This window comes from Balaenoptera musculus, chromosome 16 (assembly GCF_009873245.2).
Source record: "Balaenoptera musculus isolate JJ_BM4_2016_0621 chromosome 16, mBalMus1.pri.v3, whole genome shotgun sequence".
NCBI classification, from domain to species: Eukaryota; Metazoa; Chordata; class Mammalia; order Artiodactyla; family Balaenopteridae; genus Balaenoptera; species Balaenoptera musculus.
In genome coordinates, this window is record NC_045800.1 from 84,843,104 (window position 1) to 84,860,871 (window position 17,768).

At 48.8% G+C, this 17,768-nt stretch overlaps 1 protein-coding gene across 5 annotated transcripts; it reads left to right on the forward strand.

Moving 5' to 3' along the window:
* Window positions 1-3,914: 3,914 nt before the first annotated feature.
* On the forward strand, window positions 3,915-17,681 carry LOC118882835 (centriole, cilia and spindle associated protein). Of its 5 annotated transcripts, XR_005016874.1 has the most exons (5): window positions 4,371-4,936; window positions 12,047-12,315; window positions 13,909-14,571; window positions 15,598-15,652; window positions 15,730-17,681. XR_005016874.1 is itself a non-coding variant. In XM_036829194.1 (4 exons), exons 2-4 carry the CDS (start codon window positions 4,555-4,557, stop codon window positions 14,083-14,085), a joined length of 828 nt encoding a protein of 275 aa, XP_036685089.1. In that variant the 5' UTR covers window positions 3,915-3,994; window positions 4,505-4,554; the 3' UTR covers window positions 14,086-17,681. The 5 variants fall into 5 exon arrangements, 1 of the variants encoding a protein (XP_036685089.1); XM_036829194.1 differs by adding an exon at window positions 3,915-3,994 and having other exon boundaries at window positions 4,505-4,936; window positions 13,909-17,681; XR_005016873.1 differs by having other exon boundaries at window positions 13,909-15,652.
* The last annotated feature ends 87 nt before the right edge of the window (window positions 17,682-17,768 follow it).

The window sequence follows — 17,768 nt, forward strand, 5'->3', positions numbered from 1 at the left end:
AAAGAATGAGGAATCCTTAGTTTAAGAAAGAGGAGGAGGAGGAATAGGAAGCTGCTAAGGAAACCGGAAGCTGATCAGAGAGGAGGAAGGAGTCAGGACAGACCAGTGTATCGAACGAAGTGCTTGATTGCTCTCAGAAAAATCAACTCTGCTCATTTCAGCAGAAAAGACACATATTTAAAAGTCACTTGGGTGGCTTCCAGAATCTCTGGAAGAGGTCTGGGGCTCTGAGAGGAAGAACACCAATGGAGACCAACGGGGCTTGCATCGCGGACACCGTTGGCTCTGGACGCTGGCATTTCTGCAACCACTGGGGCCACTTCTGCTCCAGGAACTCGGTTCTGAAACTGGCATTTCAGCCAAAGAGAGACCCTCCTGGTCCTTGCTTCTCTGCACCAGCAGACCCTGATTCTAAGCCTGGGGGCAGGAGTATCTGATTAGCAGAGTTTAGGTCTCAGGACTACTCTAGCTGCAAGGGAGGCTGGGGGAAATATAGCATCTGTAGCTTCCACACTGGGAGATAGGTTTATAAAAAGGGTAGAGGGGATAGGGGACTCCTGAGTCTGTTTGTGTTTGGAGAGAGAAAGAGAGGGAAAAGGTGAGAGAGAGGGAGGGAGGGAGGGAGGGAGACAGAGACAGAGACAGAGAGAGGCGAAGTCCAGAGACGAATGGGAAGACGGAGGCTGATGGAGCGAGCACCAGCTGGGAGGGGTCAGGAGAGGCAGGAGGCGAGCATATGACATGGAAAGAACAACTTGGGAGGAAGGAAGGGTGAAGTCAGGGAAGCTCTTGGAAGATGGCCTCCCTTGGCTCAGAAGGGTACGGATTGACACAGGATGGGATGGCACCCTGAGGGGAGGGAGTGACAGTGCCAGGGGCGGCAGGTGGCAGGGCTCTGGAAGTAGGGAGTGCAGGAAGTTCAGCCCAGCACCCCAGAAGGAGGACAGCCTGTGGGGCTCGCCACTTTGTGAGGCTGCCATCCCAGTGCTGCCAGACTTAGTCAGTAGCAGGCTTCTTACATGGAATCTGTATGTCTATGTAGCAAATCTCTATTATCTTTCTATGATCTTTCAGGAGTCCAGCATTGACCTTCCTTTCTATTGGCTCTGACTCTCCCTCATGGAGGGGCCCTCCCAGAGTTGCCTCTCACTGAAGGCTCCTTCTACCAAAGTCCTCTCCTCTCCATGCAGGGACCCTGCTGCCCGGCCTCTGAGGTCCCTTTGGTGCCTGCCCATTTTCTACTCTCTCTGTTTCTTCTGTGAGCTCCTTAGGCCAGTCCTAAAGTTTCCCTCTTGCTTCAGAAACCAGTTGCAAGTCCACAACATTTGCCACAGTTGTGTCTTGTAACCTCTGCTCGTTGGTCCTGATTCTACCTGCAGAACAAATTGATATCGTCATCCACACGGGCAGTCCTTCAGTGCCGTATGAACAGAGGATTCTCTGGAGGAAAGGTTTACCTCCCCTGATATAGAAATACAACTTTGTAGTTACTGCTTATGATTGTATTCAATTTCTTAACAGCCATACTTTACTTATGGTCAAATAGATCCCAGAAGACTTCCCCTCACAAATGCTGTCAAATTAGATCTTTCTCATCCTGTTATTCTTCTAAACACAAAGACGAATATATAGATGGGCATATGTTGTTTTGTCTGCCTACCGGCTCCTTCCTCTGGGAAACCACTTCTTCCTTGTTCCCTGTGGTTCTCCTGTCAATTTCAGCCTCCCACCCTATCCCCATTTACAGGGATGGGCACGTGACCCATGCCTGGCCAATCACATCACCTCCTACCCCTGGCAACAGCTAAGCATGTGACTGAAGAATCTGTCTCTATAATTGGAATACCAAGAAGTTCTCTTTTGCTGGTGGTCCTCAGCGAAGACAACATAAGCTTGGGGTACAAGTGGCACTTTCTCCAGCTGTGTGGAGGAAGTCCATTGCAGTGGGAGAAGAGGCCAGCCCTCCTCCCACCCTCACCCCCCAGGAAAGCAGAGGTCAAAAAACCAAGAGAAAGAAGTAGAGTCCCAGTGACATTGACGGATCCCCGGGTCTAGGTCTGTCGGAGCCAATAAATATTCTTTCTGTTTAAGCTAGTTGAATCGGGTTTTTGTCACTTCCAAGTGGATGAGCCCTGACTAATAATAACACTTTACAAAATTAGAATGAATGTAGTACACTTAACTGTGCAAAATAGGGAAAAGTAAAACAAAACAAAATCATTCCTAACCCTATTTTTCAGTTATACAAAAAATGGTGTCATACCTTATATACTTTGTGTGTGTGTGGTTGTGACTGTAAGATATAGCCGCACATTCCTCCATCCAGTACGCATGCCCCTTTGCAATGTAAGTTTGCTGCTGCTACTCCCGTGGAGGGGTGGAATTTCTCTCTCCCCGAATCTGGGCTAGCCTTGTGACTTATTTGAGCATTAGAATGCAGCCGAAGAGATGTATATGACCTTCAGAGGCCTTCCAACTTCTGCTATTAACCTTTTGGAAGAAAGGGCCAGGTGAAGAAGCCAGGCTAACCTCCTGGAGGATGAGACCTCAAGGAGGAGATCAAGACAGCCCAGCCCACAGCCAGCCTAGCCCACAGCCAGCCTCAGTGCCAGGTGTGTGAGTGAGGCCTTCTTGAACCTTCCAGCCCAGCTCTCCCTCCAGCTGAACGCAACTGTTTAAATGAGTCTAAAGCAGCAGAGGAACTGCCCAGCTAACCCATAGAATCGTGAGAAATAATACACCTTAGTTGTTTTAAACCACAACAGGTGGTTAATTATGCAACCAAAGCTAACTGAAACAGATTGTGTTCTGAATTTTTCGTGTAACTGCACATCGTCATTTCCCCCACGTTATTAATGTATTTATTAAGGTTCTTTTGTTTGCAACCATGGGAAACCAGTTTAAATAAAAGGGGGATACATTAGAAGGTTCCTGGGGTATTTCAAGCTACAGAAGGTAAAGTTAGGGAGGGGAGAAGTCAGGGCCACCATGGGGGTGTCAACAGTAGGAGGTCACAAGTGTCTCTCCAGAAAACTGCCATTAACAATTAGTGTTAATGACTTCTGGACAACTGACTTCAAGTTCTCAGAACAGGCTTGGGCCGCGCGTCTACCTCTGGATCTTTTGTCTATGATGGGGGACGGGGCAGGATGCAGACACAGGAGACAGAATGGAAAACAGCCGTGAGTCGGTGGAAATCCAGTATAGAAGCGACAACCGGGTAACTTATCGCGGCCCGGGCCTTTTTTTCAACTGCTAATGTTTTGATTTCCCCGAACTTCTTTTCTTTCAGATCTTTTTGTTACTAATGTATCCAGGTTCCTTTTAATAAAGGGGAAGAATCTGCATGGGGCCACGTTGGAAACTGTAACAACCAGAGCAACGTTGTATACTTAGCACAACGCAACTGAGTCGGCCAAGGTTTTCTGTGCAAACGAGTCTCTGAGAGGGTGGCTTGGCAGTTTGAATCAATAGCTTCAAAAATGTTCGGGGTGTAGACGAGAAAGGAGTTGTACCAAAGCGTTGAAAAGGGGTTAAAGCCAGAGTAACAGGTGCTGTGAACAGAGAGAAGGAAGCAAGAGCCAACGTGCGGACTTGGGGTTGTTTCTGGGAAGCGCGACCGGCGCAGGTGTCGCGAAGAGAACACAGAACGTCGCGGGCTGGGGGGGCGGCTTCGTTCCCGGACGCATCCTGCGGCGGCGGGGGCCCGGGCCAGCCGAGTCGCCCGCGTCCCCGCGCGCAGCGCCGAAGCCGCCGCCCACACCGAGCGGGGCGGGGGCCGGGGCCCGGGGCCCGGGAGCGCGCGCGGGAGGCGTCTGCTCCCGGGACTGAGGTGGCGCCTTGCCCTCCCGCCTGCTGCAGGAGCGCGGGCCGCCGCGCCGGCGGCGACATCTTGCTCGGCAGGAAAGCGCGGGGAGAGCCGGTGGCTCCGGGCTGCTGCGCCACGCGCGTAGAGGACCGGCCAGCGCCGCGGGGCCGGGGGCGCACGGAGAAGGTAAGCGGGTCCGACCCTCCTACCCGCACGCCGCGCTCGAAGGGCTCTCCTGGGGCCCCGAGGCCGCCCCGCTCCCCGCGCCCACGCCTCCTTCGCCTCCCTCCTCCAGCGCCCATCCGCGGGCTCCCGCGGCTTCTGGCTTCTGAGCTCCGGAGCCGCCCTCCCGGCTGACCCCCCCCTCCCCACGCCCCGCAGCCGCTGCCGCTCGGCCCCCACCCCCGCCGGGGCCGCCCGCCCGGGTCCCCGCCCCTCCCCCTCCCCTCCCCCACTTCGCCTCCCCCTCCCCTCCCCCTCCCCGGGCAGGCCGCGCGCTCCCCCCGCCCCTCGCCCCGCCCACCTCCCCGGCACGCCCCCGCCGTGCCCGCCCCCACGCCCCGCCCCCGCCCGCGCTCCAGGCCACAGGCCCCATGCCCCGCCCCGTGCGGGCGGGGCTCCGGGTTTAAACGTCGCGGCGGGCCGGGCGAGTGGAGGGGCGGGGCGCGCCTCTGTGTCGTGCCGCGGGTTCCGTAGGCGACAGCGCGGCACGGAACGGCGGGCACTCGGGGCCGGCGGGCGGCACCATGTCCCCGGGGAGCGGCGTGAAGAGCGAGTACATGAAGCGCTACCAGAAGCCGCGCTGGGACGAGTACGGGCCGTGCTACCGCGCGCTGCTCCACTACCGCCTGGGCCGCCGGCTGCTGGAGCAGGCGCACGCGCCCTGGCTCTGGGACGACTGGGGCCCGGCCTGCGCCTCGGACGACTCGGCGTCGTCGGCGTCCTCGGGCGCCGGGGCCCCCGCGCCCCAGTGCGCCCCGGCCTCGCCGCCGCCGCCCGTGGAGCCAGCGGCGCGCGAGGAGCCGGAGCAGCGGGCGCGCGCGGCCCCGGAGGAGGAGCGGGGCGCGGAGGCCGCGGGGGACGCGGAGGCCAGGGACGCGGAGGACGCGGAGGACTCGGCGCTGCCAGGTACCTGGCCGGGGAGGGCCCCGCTCGCGGGACTGGATTTGCTCTCGGGTCGCCTCTGAACCGCCCAGCTGTTTGTCGCAGCGCTCAGAGCAGGCGCTTCCTTAATTTTATTTAATCTAGGTATTTTGGGTAGGCGGAGAATGCGCCTCCCTTGACAAAATAAGGAAGGTGGCTGCCCCGCCTCCGCCCTCCCACCCTTTATTTCCGTAATGAGGTGGCTCTGGGTTGAGCCCAATGTGAACGCCTTTGACGTGTTCCTGGCGAAGTCCCCGGGTCTTCATCCGGTGGCCTTGGTGGCCTCTGGACCACTGAACTGCCATCTGTTTATTTCCGAGCGCCCGTTTGTTTATGAGAGGCGCCCAGCTTTCATCAGATTCTCGAAGGTGACCGCCGGAGGTTAGGAACCACTGAGCTAAGCGCTCTGTCTTGTGAATGGGGCCGTTGTTTTCTGTGTTAACTCCCTGACCTCGCCGCGCTGTCCCTAAGGAGTATTTTGCATTTGTTTACGCAGATTGTTGCGTAACTCCCGGCTGGTGGGAGGTAATCCTTGTAAGTGCCGGGTTCCCTCCGCTTCTCGCCTCCCCTCCTCCGGCTGCTGCTCTGAGCGGGAGGAGCGGCAGCTGGAAAATGGCTCTTGGGGGCGGTGCATCTGCAGTTGCTGCCGGAGCCCCGCGCCTTCTCTCCTGCCCGGAGGAGCGCGGAGCAGGGGGGACTCTCGGCGTGTGAGGCGGGCTGGCTGGTCACTGGTGCTAAGGGCCAGGCTGAATGGATGCCCCAGATACAGCCTGGAGGAGCCCCCGCTTTCTTCCTGATACTCTAACGTGGGCCAGGCACCACCCGGCGTCGCTCAGTTTGAAAGAGGCTCTGGTGAGCAAAATAGCTAGAAGGCACTGAGAGCTTGTCATGCATCCAGGCACTGACCTTAGAATATGTATTTTCTCATTCAACATTCAAAACAATTCTAAGAGATAGGACCATAGCTTTTATCTCAGTTTTATAGATGAAACTCAGAATGAATGATCAGTGATTTTGTTTGCCAAATTGCAAGTGATACTCAGTCAAACTCTCATCCTAGCTTCTCTGTGAGATGCTGAGGAGGAGAGGAAATTGAGTCTTGTTACACTGTTTTCAGCTACTCTCAGTTCATCGTCTGTGGCAGAGCTGCCCCTCCACCCTCATGTTACGTGTGAATTCCCACCCGTTCCGAACCTTTGCTAGAAGTTCGAATAACAGAAGGTGGAGAGGGTAAGGGGGCACTGATCTACCAGCTCAGTTATGAGATGTACTTTATCAGACTGAATGGGCTTTTCTCTCCCCGCCTCTTCCCCTTCATTGTTTGCAAAAGAGCGTCAGTTATTTCCATGCGTATATAAATGCAGTTTTTAGACAGCACTGTAGTATGGGTGGGGTCTGTGTTTGCAAGAGTTCGTGATTATTTTGATTTCCTCAGAGACACTAAATCCTCCCAGTGGCTAAGTAGTTACTTTTTCTCTGCTAATATTTCTGGTTTAGGCATCCAGGAGAAGAAAGGATGTTTCTGCTTCCAGGACTCCCAATCCCAGGATCTTTTGGTTTGCTCATGCCTGTCACAGCCCCTGTCTATCCCTGTGTCCGGCAGGATTGAAAGTCCTTGTTCTTAAGTGGACGGTCTTTCTGGAATGATGGGCACGCTTTTGAGTTTCTATAAAACGTAAGCGCTTAGTCCTTGTCTTTACTGAAGCCATGTGTACGCACAGAATCGTGCAGCTCTATATGGCTGAGTACAGTATAGCAGCTCCCCTCCCCACCAACTGCCTGTTCCCTAGGCGGCCACTTCCCACTCCTCTGGTTTTCCTTGATGTGTATTTCTGTTTCTCCAGGTAACATGGCTTTTATGGATACTTCTTGATCTTTTTCAGTTTTTAGCACCATCTATTGGCTTTAATTCTTTTTAGTGATCTCCTAACCCATACACATGGCCTATCCCCACCCTCTCAGTACCGTCATCATAGAGTTTGTTAGATTCACAGTTAGTGCCTGTGGAAAGGTGGCTCACAGCTGCCCTATATTGTTATTGCCGTGATTCCCTTTTCTTTCTTTTGCAACACCACGGACACAGCAGGTTCACTGTCACCCTCCCCATCTTAAGACGTCCCTCCCGGGGCCTCTGACCTACTTTCATCTGGCCTAGTTGCATCTTGGGACGGCCCTTGGCCACCGCCGCAAGGACTCCCTGTCCTCTCTCTTGGGTAGGACCCTCTGTTGTGTGGCTCTCACATGTCTTCTTTCTTGGTTTACCCTCTCCTGACAAAAATTATCTTCTAGTACCTTCCCAAGAAAGGGTGTGTGAGAGGTTTAACTTCCTGAGACCTTGCATGTCAAAAGATTCTACCCTCACTATTCAGTCGTTTGTGGCTGGGCAGGAAATTCTAGGTTAGAAGTAATTGTCTCTAAGAAATCTGGAGACGTTGCTGTCCGGTGTTGGAACTTCTGATGTTGCCATTAATTACACTGCCTTGTCGTTCTGACTCTTAATCTTTTGTTGATAACACGTTCCCCGCCTCGGGAAGCTTTTCAGGTCTTCTCTTCGTCCTCTGTGTTCTGAAAAGTTTCCCCGATCCAGGCCTGTTTTCCTCCAATGTGCTTTCATAGGTCCTTGCAGTCAAACTCATGTTTTGTAATTCTGGGAAGTTTTCTTGAATTGTTTTCTCATTTCTTTTCTTTTCTTTTTTTTTTTTTTTCTGTTCCTTTCTTTTTGAACTCCTTAGTTGGATGTCAGACTTCACAAATGTATCCTGTAATTTTCTACCCCGGCTCCCATTCCATCTGTCTTTTTCTTCTATTTTTCTGGGCAGTGTTCTCAACCTCATCTTCCAACTCTTCGATTACATTTTTCAAAATGTATTCGTATACATATTTTTTTGAATTTTGTCATATATATATATCTGGATTACTTTGCTGTACACCTGAAACTAACAGAATATTGTAAATCAACTATACTTCAATTTAAAAAAAAGTTTTTAAATTTCAAAACTGGAGATTTAAAGAAGTAATTTATTTTTGTTGTTGTATCTAGCTTAATTACATGATAGTCAGAGAATACATTCTATATGATTTCAATTTTGTAAATGTATTAAGATTTGCTTTATGACCTTGCTTGGATAAGTAGATTTTTGTAAATGTTCCACATGTGCTTGACAAGATTGTATATTCTCTGCAGTTGTTGTGTGCAGTGTTCTGCGTATACCCATTGGATCAAATGTGTTAATTCTGTTGTTCAGATAGTTTAAAAAATCAATCTGTTCAATCAGACTTTCTGTCATGAGGGGCAGGTTCTCTGTCTGCACCATCCAGCGTGGTAGCCATGAGCCGCATGTGGGAATCGAGCACTTGAACTCTGATTGGTGTAACTGAGGAGCTGAATATTTATTTTTACTTAATTTTAATTAATTTAAACATATGTAATAGCCACATGTGGTTAATGGCTTTTGTATTGCACAGCATAGGCCTAAATCAAGACCGAGCTTATTTTTCAGTTACTGAGAAAGGGGGTATTAGAATTTTTCACAGTAACTGGTGGTGACACTGTTTTGTCTGTCTGGAAATGTCTTTATTTAAAACTTTGAATAGGATTTTGAAACATATACGGGTATACGCTTATCTTGTACCAGGCACTATTTCAAGAGTTTTATAAATATTAGTTTTATAGTTATAAGTTCTGTCTCTTCTGTGTTTCCCATCTTTTGTCTCCCGCTACAGATATTTTTGAGCTTGTATTTTTTTCTTTAAGTACAGAGCGTGAACACGGTTGTTTTATGGTCAGTGATCATCCCATTATCCCAAGTCTCTCGCTCCTGCTGGGCCTTCCTTACTCTCTTGCCTCTTGTGTGCCTGGTCACCATCCCAGGACACTCATCGTTGTGTTTGGAAGATTATCTGTAGGAATAATCTGAGGCCTAGGCTCTCCGGAGAGGATTTTAGTTTCTTGTGTTGGGTGCTTGTGGACCCTGCTGTTTATAGTGTCAGCCCTTTTAGTGCTCCGTGGCGAGGAGAGTTGGTCCACTATCTGCATTGGGGTCTCCCCAGTCTTCACTGCGCAGCCGGCTGTGACCCGCTTCCCCACCCCTCCCCCCATGCTCCCCTCCATCCCCCGGTGAGACAGCCTGGCTGCCCAGTGCTGAGTCTTTCTTAAAAAAAAAAAAAATTGAATACTTTATGTTTAATTGTGGTAAAATACACCTAACATAAAAGTTACCATCCTGTTTTTTTGTTGTTGAGGTATAGTTGATTCACAATATTATATAAGTTTCAGGTGTACAACATAGTGATTCACAGTTTTAAAGGTTACGCTGCGTCTATAGTTGTTACGAAGTGTCGGCTGTATTCCCTGTGCTGTGCAGTACACCCTTGCAGCCACTCACGTTTTACGCAGTAGTTGCTGCGTCATAAGCCCCTGCGCCTAGAATGCCGTCTCTTTTCTTCTGCCTCCTCCCGCCCTCTCTGCAGTGTTTGGCCCTGTTCACCGCTCTCTCCTTTTCTGAGAGTCCTTCTCTCCTGGAAGCTTTTCGACTTTGCTGGCTGTCGTCTCCCTGGCTCCCTGGCTCCTCCCCGGGGCCGCCCTCCGCCCCCTTTCCCCTCACTCCCACCACCTACTCCGTGTCCCGCTGGGGGACCTGCTCTCCGTCTGAGCCCCGGCCCCCACCCGCCCGCTCATGACCTCCTCCGATTCCACGTTCTCTTCTCGGCCCCGGATTAAGGGTCCAGCTGCTGCCTTCTTGGTGGCTCCAGGCGCATCTCACACCCGGGGCGTCGAGCACCCTTTCCCCATCCTTTGGCGGCCTTAGGCTGGAGGACAGCGTGACTAGCCACTCCCAAGCCCTGAGGACGCAGACTCCCGTTTGCCTGCCAGCATCCTCGCGGTGTCCGTCGCCCGCTGCCCTGTCCACCTCGCCCTCTGCCGCTGGGCTCTCCGCGCTGCGGTCTCATCAGTGCGCAGTTCACAGGTGCCCGGGTGAGCCTGCGCACCGGCCAGGTGTGGTGGGCGCTCTTCTGGTCCTTCTCACCGCTCCGCCGCTGCCATCACTGTGGGTTCCCCTCCCCTCCCCGGACGCTGCTGTTTTTCCCTAGCTGTCCTTTGTGTCCCCACCTCTGTGATCTAACCCATCCTTCACGTTCGTTGCTAGAGACCTCATTCCCGAAATGCAAATAGGACCACATCATTTTTCAGCCTAAAATCCTTCAGTGATTCTTATTCACTTTCAGGAAAAAATAAAACTTATGAGTTTGGCACAGAAAGTCTTTTCTCCCCACTGCTACCCGCCACCCCCCGCCCCGTGTCTTCATCCCTAGACTCTCTGTGTGCCTTTCATTTTGAACTACATATATTCTTTCTTCTGTCCAGGCCGTTGAACAAGCCAGTCCCTCTTTCTGGAATTCACTTTCCTAACCTCTTCATGGCTGGCATTACCTTGTCCTTTGAACCAAATCATTATTGTCTTTTCTGGGCAGGCTCCCCACGTGGGTTAGAGGAAGAGAAGGAAGGGAAATGAATCGATGAAGATGATTTAGGTTGTTCCCCTCTCTCTCAGTGTTGTGACTAGACCAGCCTTGGTCCCCCTTCTACTCTCTGTTGTCTTGGTCCTGATGGGCTCTTTCCTCTTTTCCTACATCCAGGGAAGAGAAGAGGACAAGGTGTGGACACATCACTCAGAGGGGTGTGTGAGTGATGGGTGGATTTGGGTTCTCATGATACAGTGGAAGGCTGGCACCTCACCTCATCCCCAGGCAGCACAGGGCTGGGTTCATGGATATGGCGCACGGGGGTGTGCAGCACTGAGCCCCAGGGTCGGACGCAGGCTGTCTGCTCCCTAAAATGCTTAGTAATAAATGAAACAGTTTGGTAGATCAGGGTCATTGCTGAAGACAGAAATGACGGTGATCTGTCAGGGTCCACACGTGTGCATTTTGTGTGAGGGCCTCTACTTCCACGGGGACATGGATGTCGGCAGGGAGGGATCCACTAAAGGAGTGAGGGACCCGAGTGTGTCGTAAAAGTGATGGGGTTTGGGAATAACAACCTGGAAAATCATCACCTAGAGCCAAATTCTGGAGCCTCGGAAGCGAGGGGTTTCCCACAGATGTGAACAAGGGGGTCCGTGAAGTGGAGCCTGGATGTACAAGGAGCTCTTATTCGGACATAAGTTTAGTCTGAGATGAAACACAGGCTCACTAGGGGTTTACACGAAGAATACAACCTTTACAAGATCATAAAGTGCTTATAAAAATAATGAATGGAAAGTTATGAAGGGTAATTAAGGGAAATAGTTACGTTTTGGAGTGAGTTCTTAGTGTCTGAGTTCACCTCAGGCGGGCAGTCTATTCCCCACTGGAGTTTCCCCAGCCCCGCTGAGAGATTTAGGACTGTGTAGACCAGGGGCCCTGGTTCACGTCAAGAACTAGAGCCCCCTTCCCAGCTCCTCACACTGGGGGCGCCCAGCTGTGCGTGCGTGCGTGTGTGTGTGTGTGTGTGTGTGTGTGTGTGTGTGTGAGAGAGAGTAGCTATGGAAACCCTCCCTATTGTGATGGAGGGCTTTTGAAGGTGAGGCCACTGGCCAGCTCTTACAAGGAGCAGGAGAGTGAGAGGAGCGTTTTCCATAATCATGGAGCATCACAAAGAAATGCAGTCCTGGAACTCCAGTTGAGTAACTTGAAAACTAACCTTCTGCAGCTGTTGAATGATTGTCACAGGTCCAGATCTGCCCCTGAAGCAAGACGATAAGATGATTGGACTTATCATGGGGAAAGCCATTAGGCAGAGTTGCTTTCTAGCTTTTAGTATTTAATTCAGATGCTTAATCTCAGAATGCGAGTGATAGTTGTTACTTTTGAATAGGCTTGGTTCAATCTTGGTGTACTTATTGTTGATGTTAAAATGGGATAGACTGAAAATTATTATACTAACGTATTTGTCCTTCCGTTTTAAGTGAAACTTGTGAATTGAGCTATAAGTGAAAAACTTACTGACTTCATTAAACATTATGAATTTTTCATCCCAAATATTTAAATCATATATAATTATATGTAAACTGGAATTTAAAGCATTCATCTTATTTTATCTCCTTTTTCAAAAAGCACTGCCAGTGAAAGACATAAAAGAAAAACCTGAACGACAGATCAGGACCAGAGAGCCTGACAAATTACCCAGCAGTACCGAACCTCAACAACCACCAAGTGCCTTACCTGCCAGAGGAAGTAGGAGAGCGGTCAAGAGTCCTCAAAGGTCATCAACTAAAATTAAAGAACATAAGCATCCGTTTGCCCTTTATGGGTGGGGAGAGAAACAGACGGATACAGGAAGCCAAAAAACTCACAACGTCTGTGCTTCTGCCTCAGTGCATGAGGTGGGTGCCAGTGAACGGGCTTCTCTGCTTTCCCCCTGGAGGATGGGGGATGGCCTCGCTTCTGTCATTGGCTGTCATATCCTGTGGTCACTGTGATGCTTTGGGACATGGTAGGTCTTAGGTGGCCCAAGGAAAGCCTAGAACTGGGCATCTGATTTGCAAACAGGATGCAGGATGTTAGCTGCCTGGAGGTCAGGGGTTTTGCTGGTACCTGGAAGGGTTTACCGACGCCGAGCCAGGTGAAGTGCCAGGACTCGGGGTTCTCAAGTCCTTGGGGGGCCAGGAGGTGCAGCCGAGGGGCACGGTCAGGGCTGGCGGCTGCCCGTCTGGATTTGCCTCTGGCCTCCTGAGAGGCTCCTGCTCCATCAGCCTTGATAACTGGTATCCGTCCCCTTGACCCCTTTGTTACTGTCTGTCTGTTAGATCACATCTCCTGCATTCCCGACATCTATCCAGACTCTCGTTTTCTCTTTGGATTAAATTAGAGTGATTGCGTTTCCCCTGCTCATCCATCCCCCGGAGGTCTGGTTCTCCTCGGACTCAGCCCTGGCGTGTCCCTGTGCGAAGGCCTGAGGACACAGCAGACGAGGGGGCCTCACGTGTGGAACCACAAAGCAATGACTTCGTTAGCACTAACACCGTCACTCCAGCCCACAGCAAAGAGGGAAGGAAAAGAAGCAGAAAGTTCAGGCTGTTGGAGTTCTGGTTAAATACCAGGATCCAGTGTTCCCCGAACAGACTTCTGAGCCCTAGCAGATGGTGCTGTTTGGAGTGATATTTGAGACAACAGAGCTGTCCTCTGGCAACCCGGTGGGATTAAGTTGAACAGGGTTCATTAAACGTCTTAGCTGGTAAAATCCTTTGAGATTTGTTAGTATTTTGCTGTAAGACGTTATTTATTTTTTAAGTATTTTATTTTAAATTTATTTTTTGGCTGCGTTGGGTCTTCGCTGCTGCGCGCGGGCTTTCTCCAGTTGCGGCGAGCGCGGGCTTCTCATTGCGGTGGCTTCTCTTGTTGCGGAGCACGGGCTCTAGGCACGCGGGCGTCAGTAGTTGCGGTGCATGGGCTCAGTAGTTGTGGCTCGTGGGCTCTAGAGCGCAGGCTCAGTAGTTGTGGCTCATGGGCTTCACTGCTCCGTGGCACGTGGGATCTTCCCAGACCAGGGCTCGAACCCGTGTCCCCTGCATTGGCAGGCGGATTCCTAACCACTGCGCCACCAGGGAAGCCCCTGTAAAACATTGAAATTCCTTCAATGGCATACTGATCCATGCTTAATGCTAAGCAGTTCCAGTAATATTCCGGAGCCAGTTTCTCGAGGCACCTGCAGATTAGTTGCTTACCATTTATATCTGAAATTTAGTCCGGTGGACATTTTCTGTTGCCTAGTTTCTTTATTGCTGACGATGGGTAAGACAGAACCCAGGGCAGTGGCCCTTCTGGAGAAGCCTTTGTACACAGAAGTCCCGAATACGGTGAGTCTGGCTTGCCTCTGCCCTGCTCCAGGTGACCTGGGGGAAGCTTCACCGTAAACGTTCTGCAAAACTAGCGCCAAAGCCACCCGAGTGAGTGTACGTTTATTCTGACTCCCTTAGATCCATGAATCGGCGCTGCGAGCCAAGAGCAGGAGGCAGGTGGAGAAGAGGCGGCTGGCGGCGCAGAGGCAGCGGGCGCACTCCGCCGACGTGGACAGAACCAGGCGCGTCAAGCCTGCCTCGTCCGAGAACCCGTGGATGACAGAGTATATGAGATGCTACTCCGCCAGGGCTTGAGCGCAGGGACAGCTGCTCAGACGACCTCTTTTAAAAGGTGTAAATGAAAGAGAGGAAAAAACAAAACAAAAACCATCAAAAGAAACTGGACACAGGTTTAAGAAACCAGCTGATCATGCAAGATTTTTCTTAGGGAATTTCCAAAAGATTGTCTCTTTCGATGAATCCTGGTCACCTACCTCAGCAGTAGGGTGACAGCTGAAAGCCATAGACATTTGGTTATTTATGAGAATTCCCTAAATCTTTGATATTCTTATAAGGGTTTTGTTTTCAAGCATCTTAATCTTCTAAGATACTGACACCAAATGCCTTTAAATGGCTTACAGATTCTTAACTTCAGTATCTTCCCTCAGTTTAGGTGGAGCCTGTGTTGCTCTGTTCTGAACGACTTCGGAGATTCCATAGCTGGTAAGGTCACACCAGCTGTGGCAGAAGACTCATTTTCCTTATGTGTAGATTTCTTTGTGAAAGAATATCACATTAAAAGTGAGTTTCAACGCTAGTACTGATTCCATGTATAGTGAAAGTAGAGCTTTGGTAGTTCCTAACAATTAAACCTTCTTTTGCATTTCAGTTCAGCACCACTTCGTGTGGGCTGTGATATTTAAGAATTATTGGGCTGGGTGAGGGTCATCTTTTCTCTTTAAATTGTCATCTAGGCACTTATTAATAGTTTAATAGTTCAAGTGCATTCCAGTAAACAAAGTGCCAGTGCAGTGTGTTTAGAAGTAGTACTGGTTTCTTTTGAGTCAAAGACTGTCACTTTTGATTGTGAGATTTTTTAAGAACACATAATGGGGTACCGTTCACTTGCTGCAGTCTGGCCTTCTGACACACACCCACTGTGGACTTTGCCTCCTTTCTGATAGTTTGGCAATGACATTTATAATTTAATCGTCCTGCCCACTGGGGATGGGGACGGATTTTAAGATACCCATTAGAGATGTGGACCACCCCTACTTTCTCCTCCATAGAACTCACCAGTAACAAAGCCTTGATGACGTACATTGTTCAGAGTTTTGGTTGAAATACATTCCTCCTAGGTTGCTAGCCGGTAGGTCTTGTGTAGAACCTAACGCGAGAGGATGCTGGTGTGTGCGTGGGCAGAGGTGTATGTAAATGAAGTGCTCCTTTTCTCTAGTACATTTGCTTTTGTGGTAGAAAGTGATTTTGAGAAACACTGCTTTCCATCCAGGAGAGACAGGAATCTGCAGGAAGGATGAATGGTAAACTCCTCATAGGAGAGAAGGAAGTACTTTGCCAACTTAGCACGTGCAGGCGTGTGAATGAAAATCTGGTGTTTGTTGTGAGTTTGAGCATTTCCTTGACATTTTTACTCTGGGTCTTTGAAGTATTATGGTCAATTTTTAGAAGACAAATGTTTTATTCCATGTAAAATCTTCACACAGTATCATCTTACACAACTGTATTAAGTTTTGCAAACCCATACTGAAGAATCATGAGCTTTTTAAAAAAAAAAAAAAACTTTAAAAATATTTGCATTGTTTTTAGGTGAATACATCGTGAGCTCTCCTGGTCACTGCGATGTATATTTAGTACGAAGAAGGTCTGTGTGTTGTCCAAAAGGACCTCTCTAGTGATTCTGGTGAATCTTGCTGTTATTATAGTCCTTAAACATTGCAGGTACCTAAAGATGAAATTCCTGTGGCGTCGTGATGGTGGAACCTGTTTCTTGAAAATCACTTCCTGCATGTTCGGTTTCAGCCACCGGCTCTGGCGTTCCATTCCCGTTGCAGCTGACAATCTTAGGAAGAGGCCGAGGGGAGTAGCTCGGGTGCACACGGATGGACTGTCTTAGAAACCCGACCCTTCGAGGCTCTGAGCAAGCCACACTCTCTCCTTTAGAAAACAGACTCATATTCAATGTGCTTACTTATTACTGCAAACTCCAGATGCAGATCTGGAAGAACCTAGAGGGCAATACTGGCCAATTTTTCCCCATTTTTAAGTAGAGGACAAATGAACAAAATTTTTAAAGTACTTTTAATGTGCATGAACAATGAATGAGTCAATTTGAAGTACTTGTGAGTCCCCTTCCTATGTCCAAGTCATTAGTTGGTTAGGGTTTCTTTACTTTTCTTTCTCTTTAGGGGTAAAGATTATCTTTTAAGCCTACAAAATTTTTTAAGTTGTAACAATTTGATGTCCTACTTTTTCCTTCTCATTCTAGAAACTGATGTTGTGATCATGTTCCCATTTCTTTGGACAACTTATAAGACGGCAAGGTAGTTTAAAATTACCTATCATGTTGAAAAGTCTGAAACTGAGAATCCAGTGATATTTAAAATATAGAATAAAATAGTTGCTACATAGGACTCTCTTTTTAAAATTTTGGTTTTAAGTTCTTAATTAAAACAATTTGCCATAAACATGTTTTCTGTGTTACTTTTATTAAAAGCAATAATAGAATATTGAGTAGCACCTGAACACCTCCACTGGACCAAGGTGAGTGAGAACTAAATAGGAATCTGTCCGTTTTCTTTCTTTTAAAACCTAAAAGATCACTCTCATTTAGGAGGTGTCAAAATGCTTGTACTCCCCTACTGTCAGAAAATTTCCAAGCACATATATACATTTTTTCAAGTTTACTATAAGTAAAATAGGGCATAGGTTATCTGAATTAACTTGTAAGGTAGTAAGCACACATTTGTGGTGCTTCTTATGAAAGAGCTTTGTCATTGATTCATCAAATGTAAATTGCTAGTAACCTGAAAGGTGTGTATACTGGGTCACATAAACTCAACCAACTAAACTGCACAAAAGAAAAGGTGGCTTTTGAGTTCTAAGGCTGTGCTGGCCGTAAACTTTATCAATGGAAGGTTAGTAATTGATAATCAAAGTGTTCAAACGTATTATTGGCAAAGAGGGAGAGAGGCCAAGCATATGTTAGAAGTAAAAACAACTTTCCTTGTTGACTGCTTCAGTAGAAAATAGTTTAGTGGATAGTTTTACATTTCACTGGACTAGATACAAAATGGTGCTAATATTTACACAGTCTGATTCTGTAGTTGGTTTGGGATCAAACTGTCAATGCCTGACTCATAAGGTTCTTACTATAGTCTTGTGATCAGCTAAATAATATTTAAAAAGTGATCCTGAAAGTGTGACCTTGTATTTGAAATGGATTTTGTACAGTAGGATGAATAGGGAGCTCTTCAATGTAAGGTGTGTGCTTAATACCAGATTCTGTGCAAGGAGTGACGTCTAGGTCTTGGGCCCAGATTTGCTCCCTTCCAGCCTGCTAGTGTGAGAGGGGGGAAAGCTGCTCGTCTATTATTTATTTCCATTTTGAAAGTCAGGACACCTGAGTGAAGACAGTAGAGGCCTCTTTTTGGATTTCTTTTATAATTAGCAAAACTGTATTTAAGAATGGTCTCCCTGTGTTGTTATTGTATATTTATTTTGAGCACTGCGTTCACTTTAACATTCTGAAGAACAAAGGCTGGGCACTTACCATCACAAGGCTCAGGCAGTGGGAATTTGGGGCTGTGTTTTCTAAGAACTATGTATTGCTTTTCGCTTGTATTGAATATTGCAGTTACTTGGAAAAATGTGAATAAAATTCATTAATGTTACAGGCTGAAACTTCTGTTTTGTGGAAAATAATTCTGATTAGCACATAAATGGTTGAAGAAAGTGGATGATCACATTGACCCCTGAAT

What these genes read in the sequence shown, in the direction of transcription:
- LOC118882835 (XM_036829194.1), top strand. Translation starts at nt 4,555, where the DNA reads ATGTCCCCGGGGAGCGGCGTGAAGAGCGAGTACATGAAGCGCTACCAG. An exon ending in GGAGGACTCGGCGCTGCCAG is followed by an intron (nt 4,937 to 12,046) that starts GTACCTGGCCGG and finishes TTTTTCAAAAAG; the next exon opens with CACTGCCAGTGAAAGACATA. An exon ending in CTTCTGCCTCAGTGCATGAG is followed by an intron (nt 12,316 to 13,908) that starts GTGGGTGCCAGT and finishes TGACTCCCTTAG; the next exon opens with ATCCATGAATCGGCGCTGCG.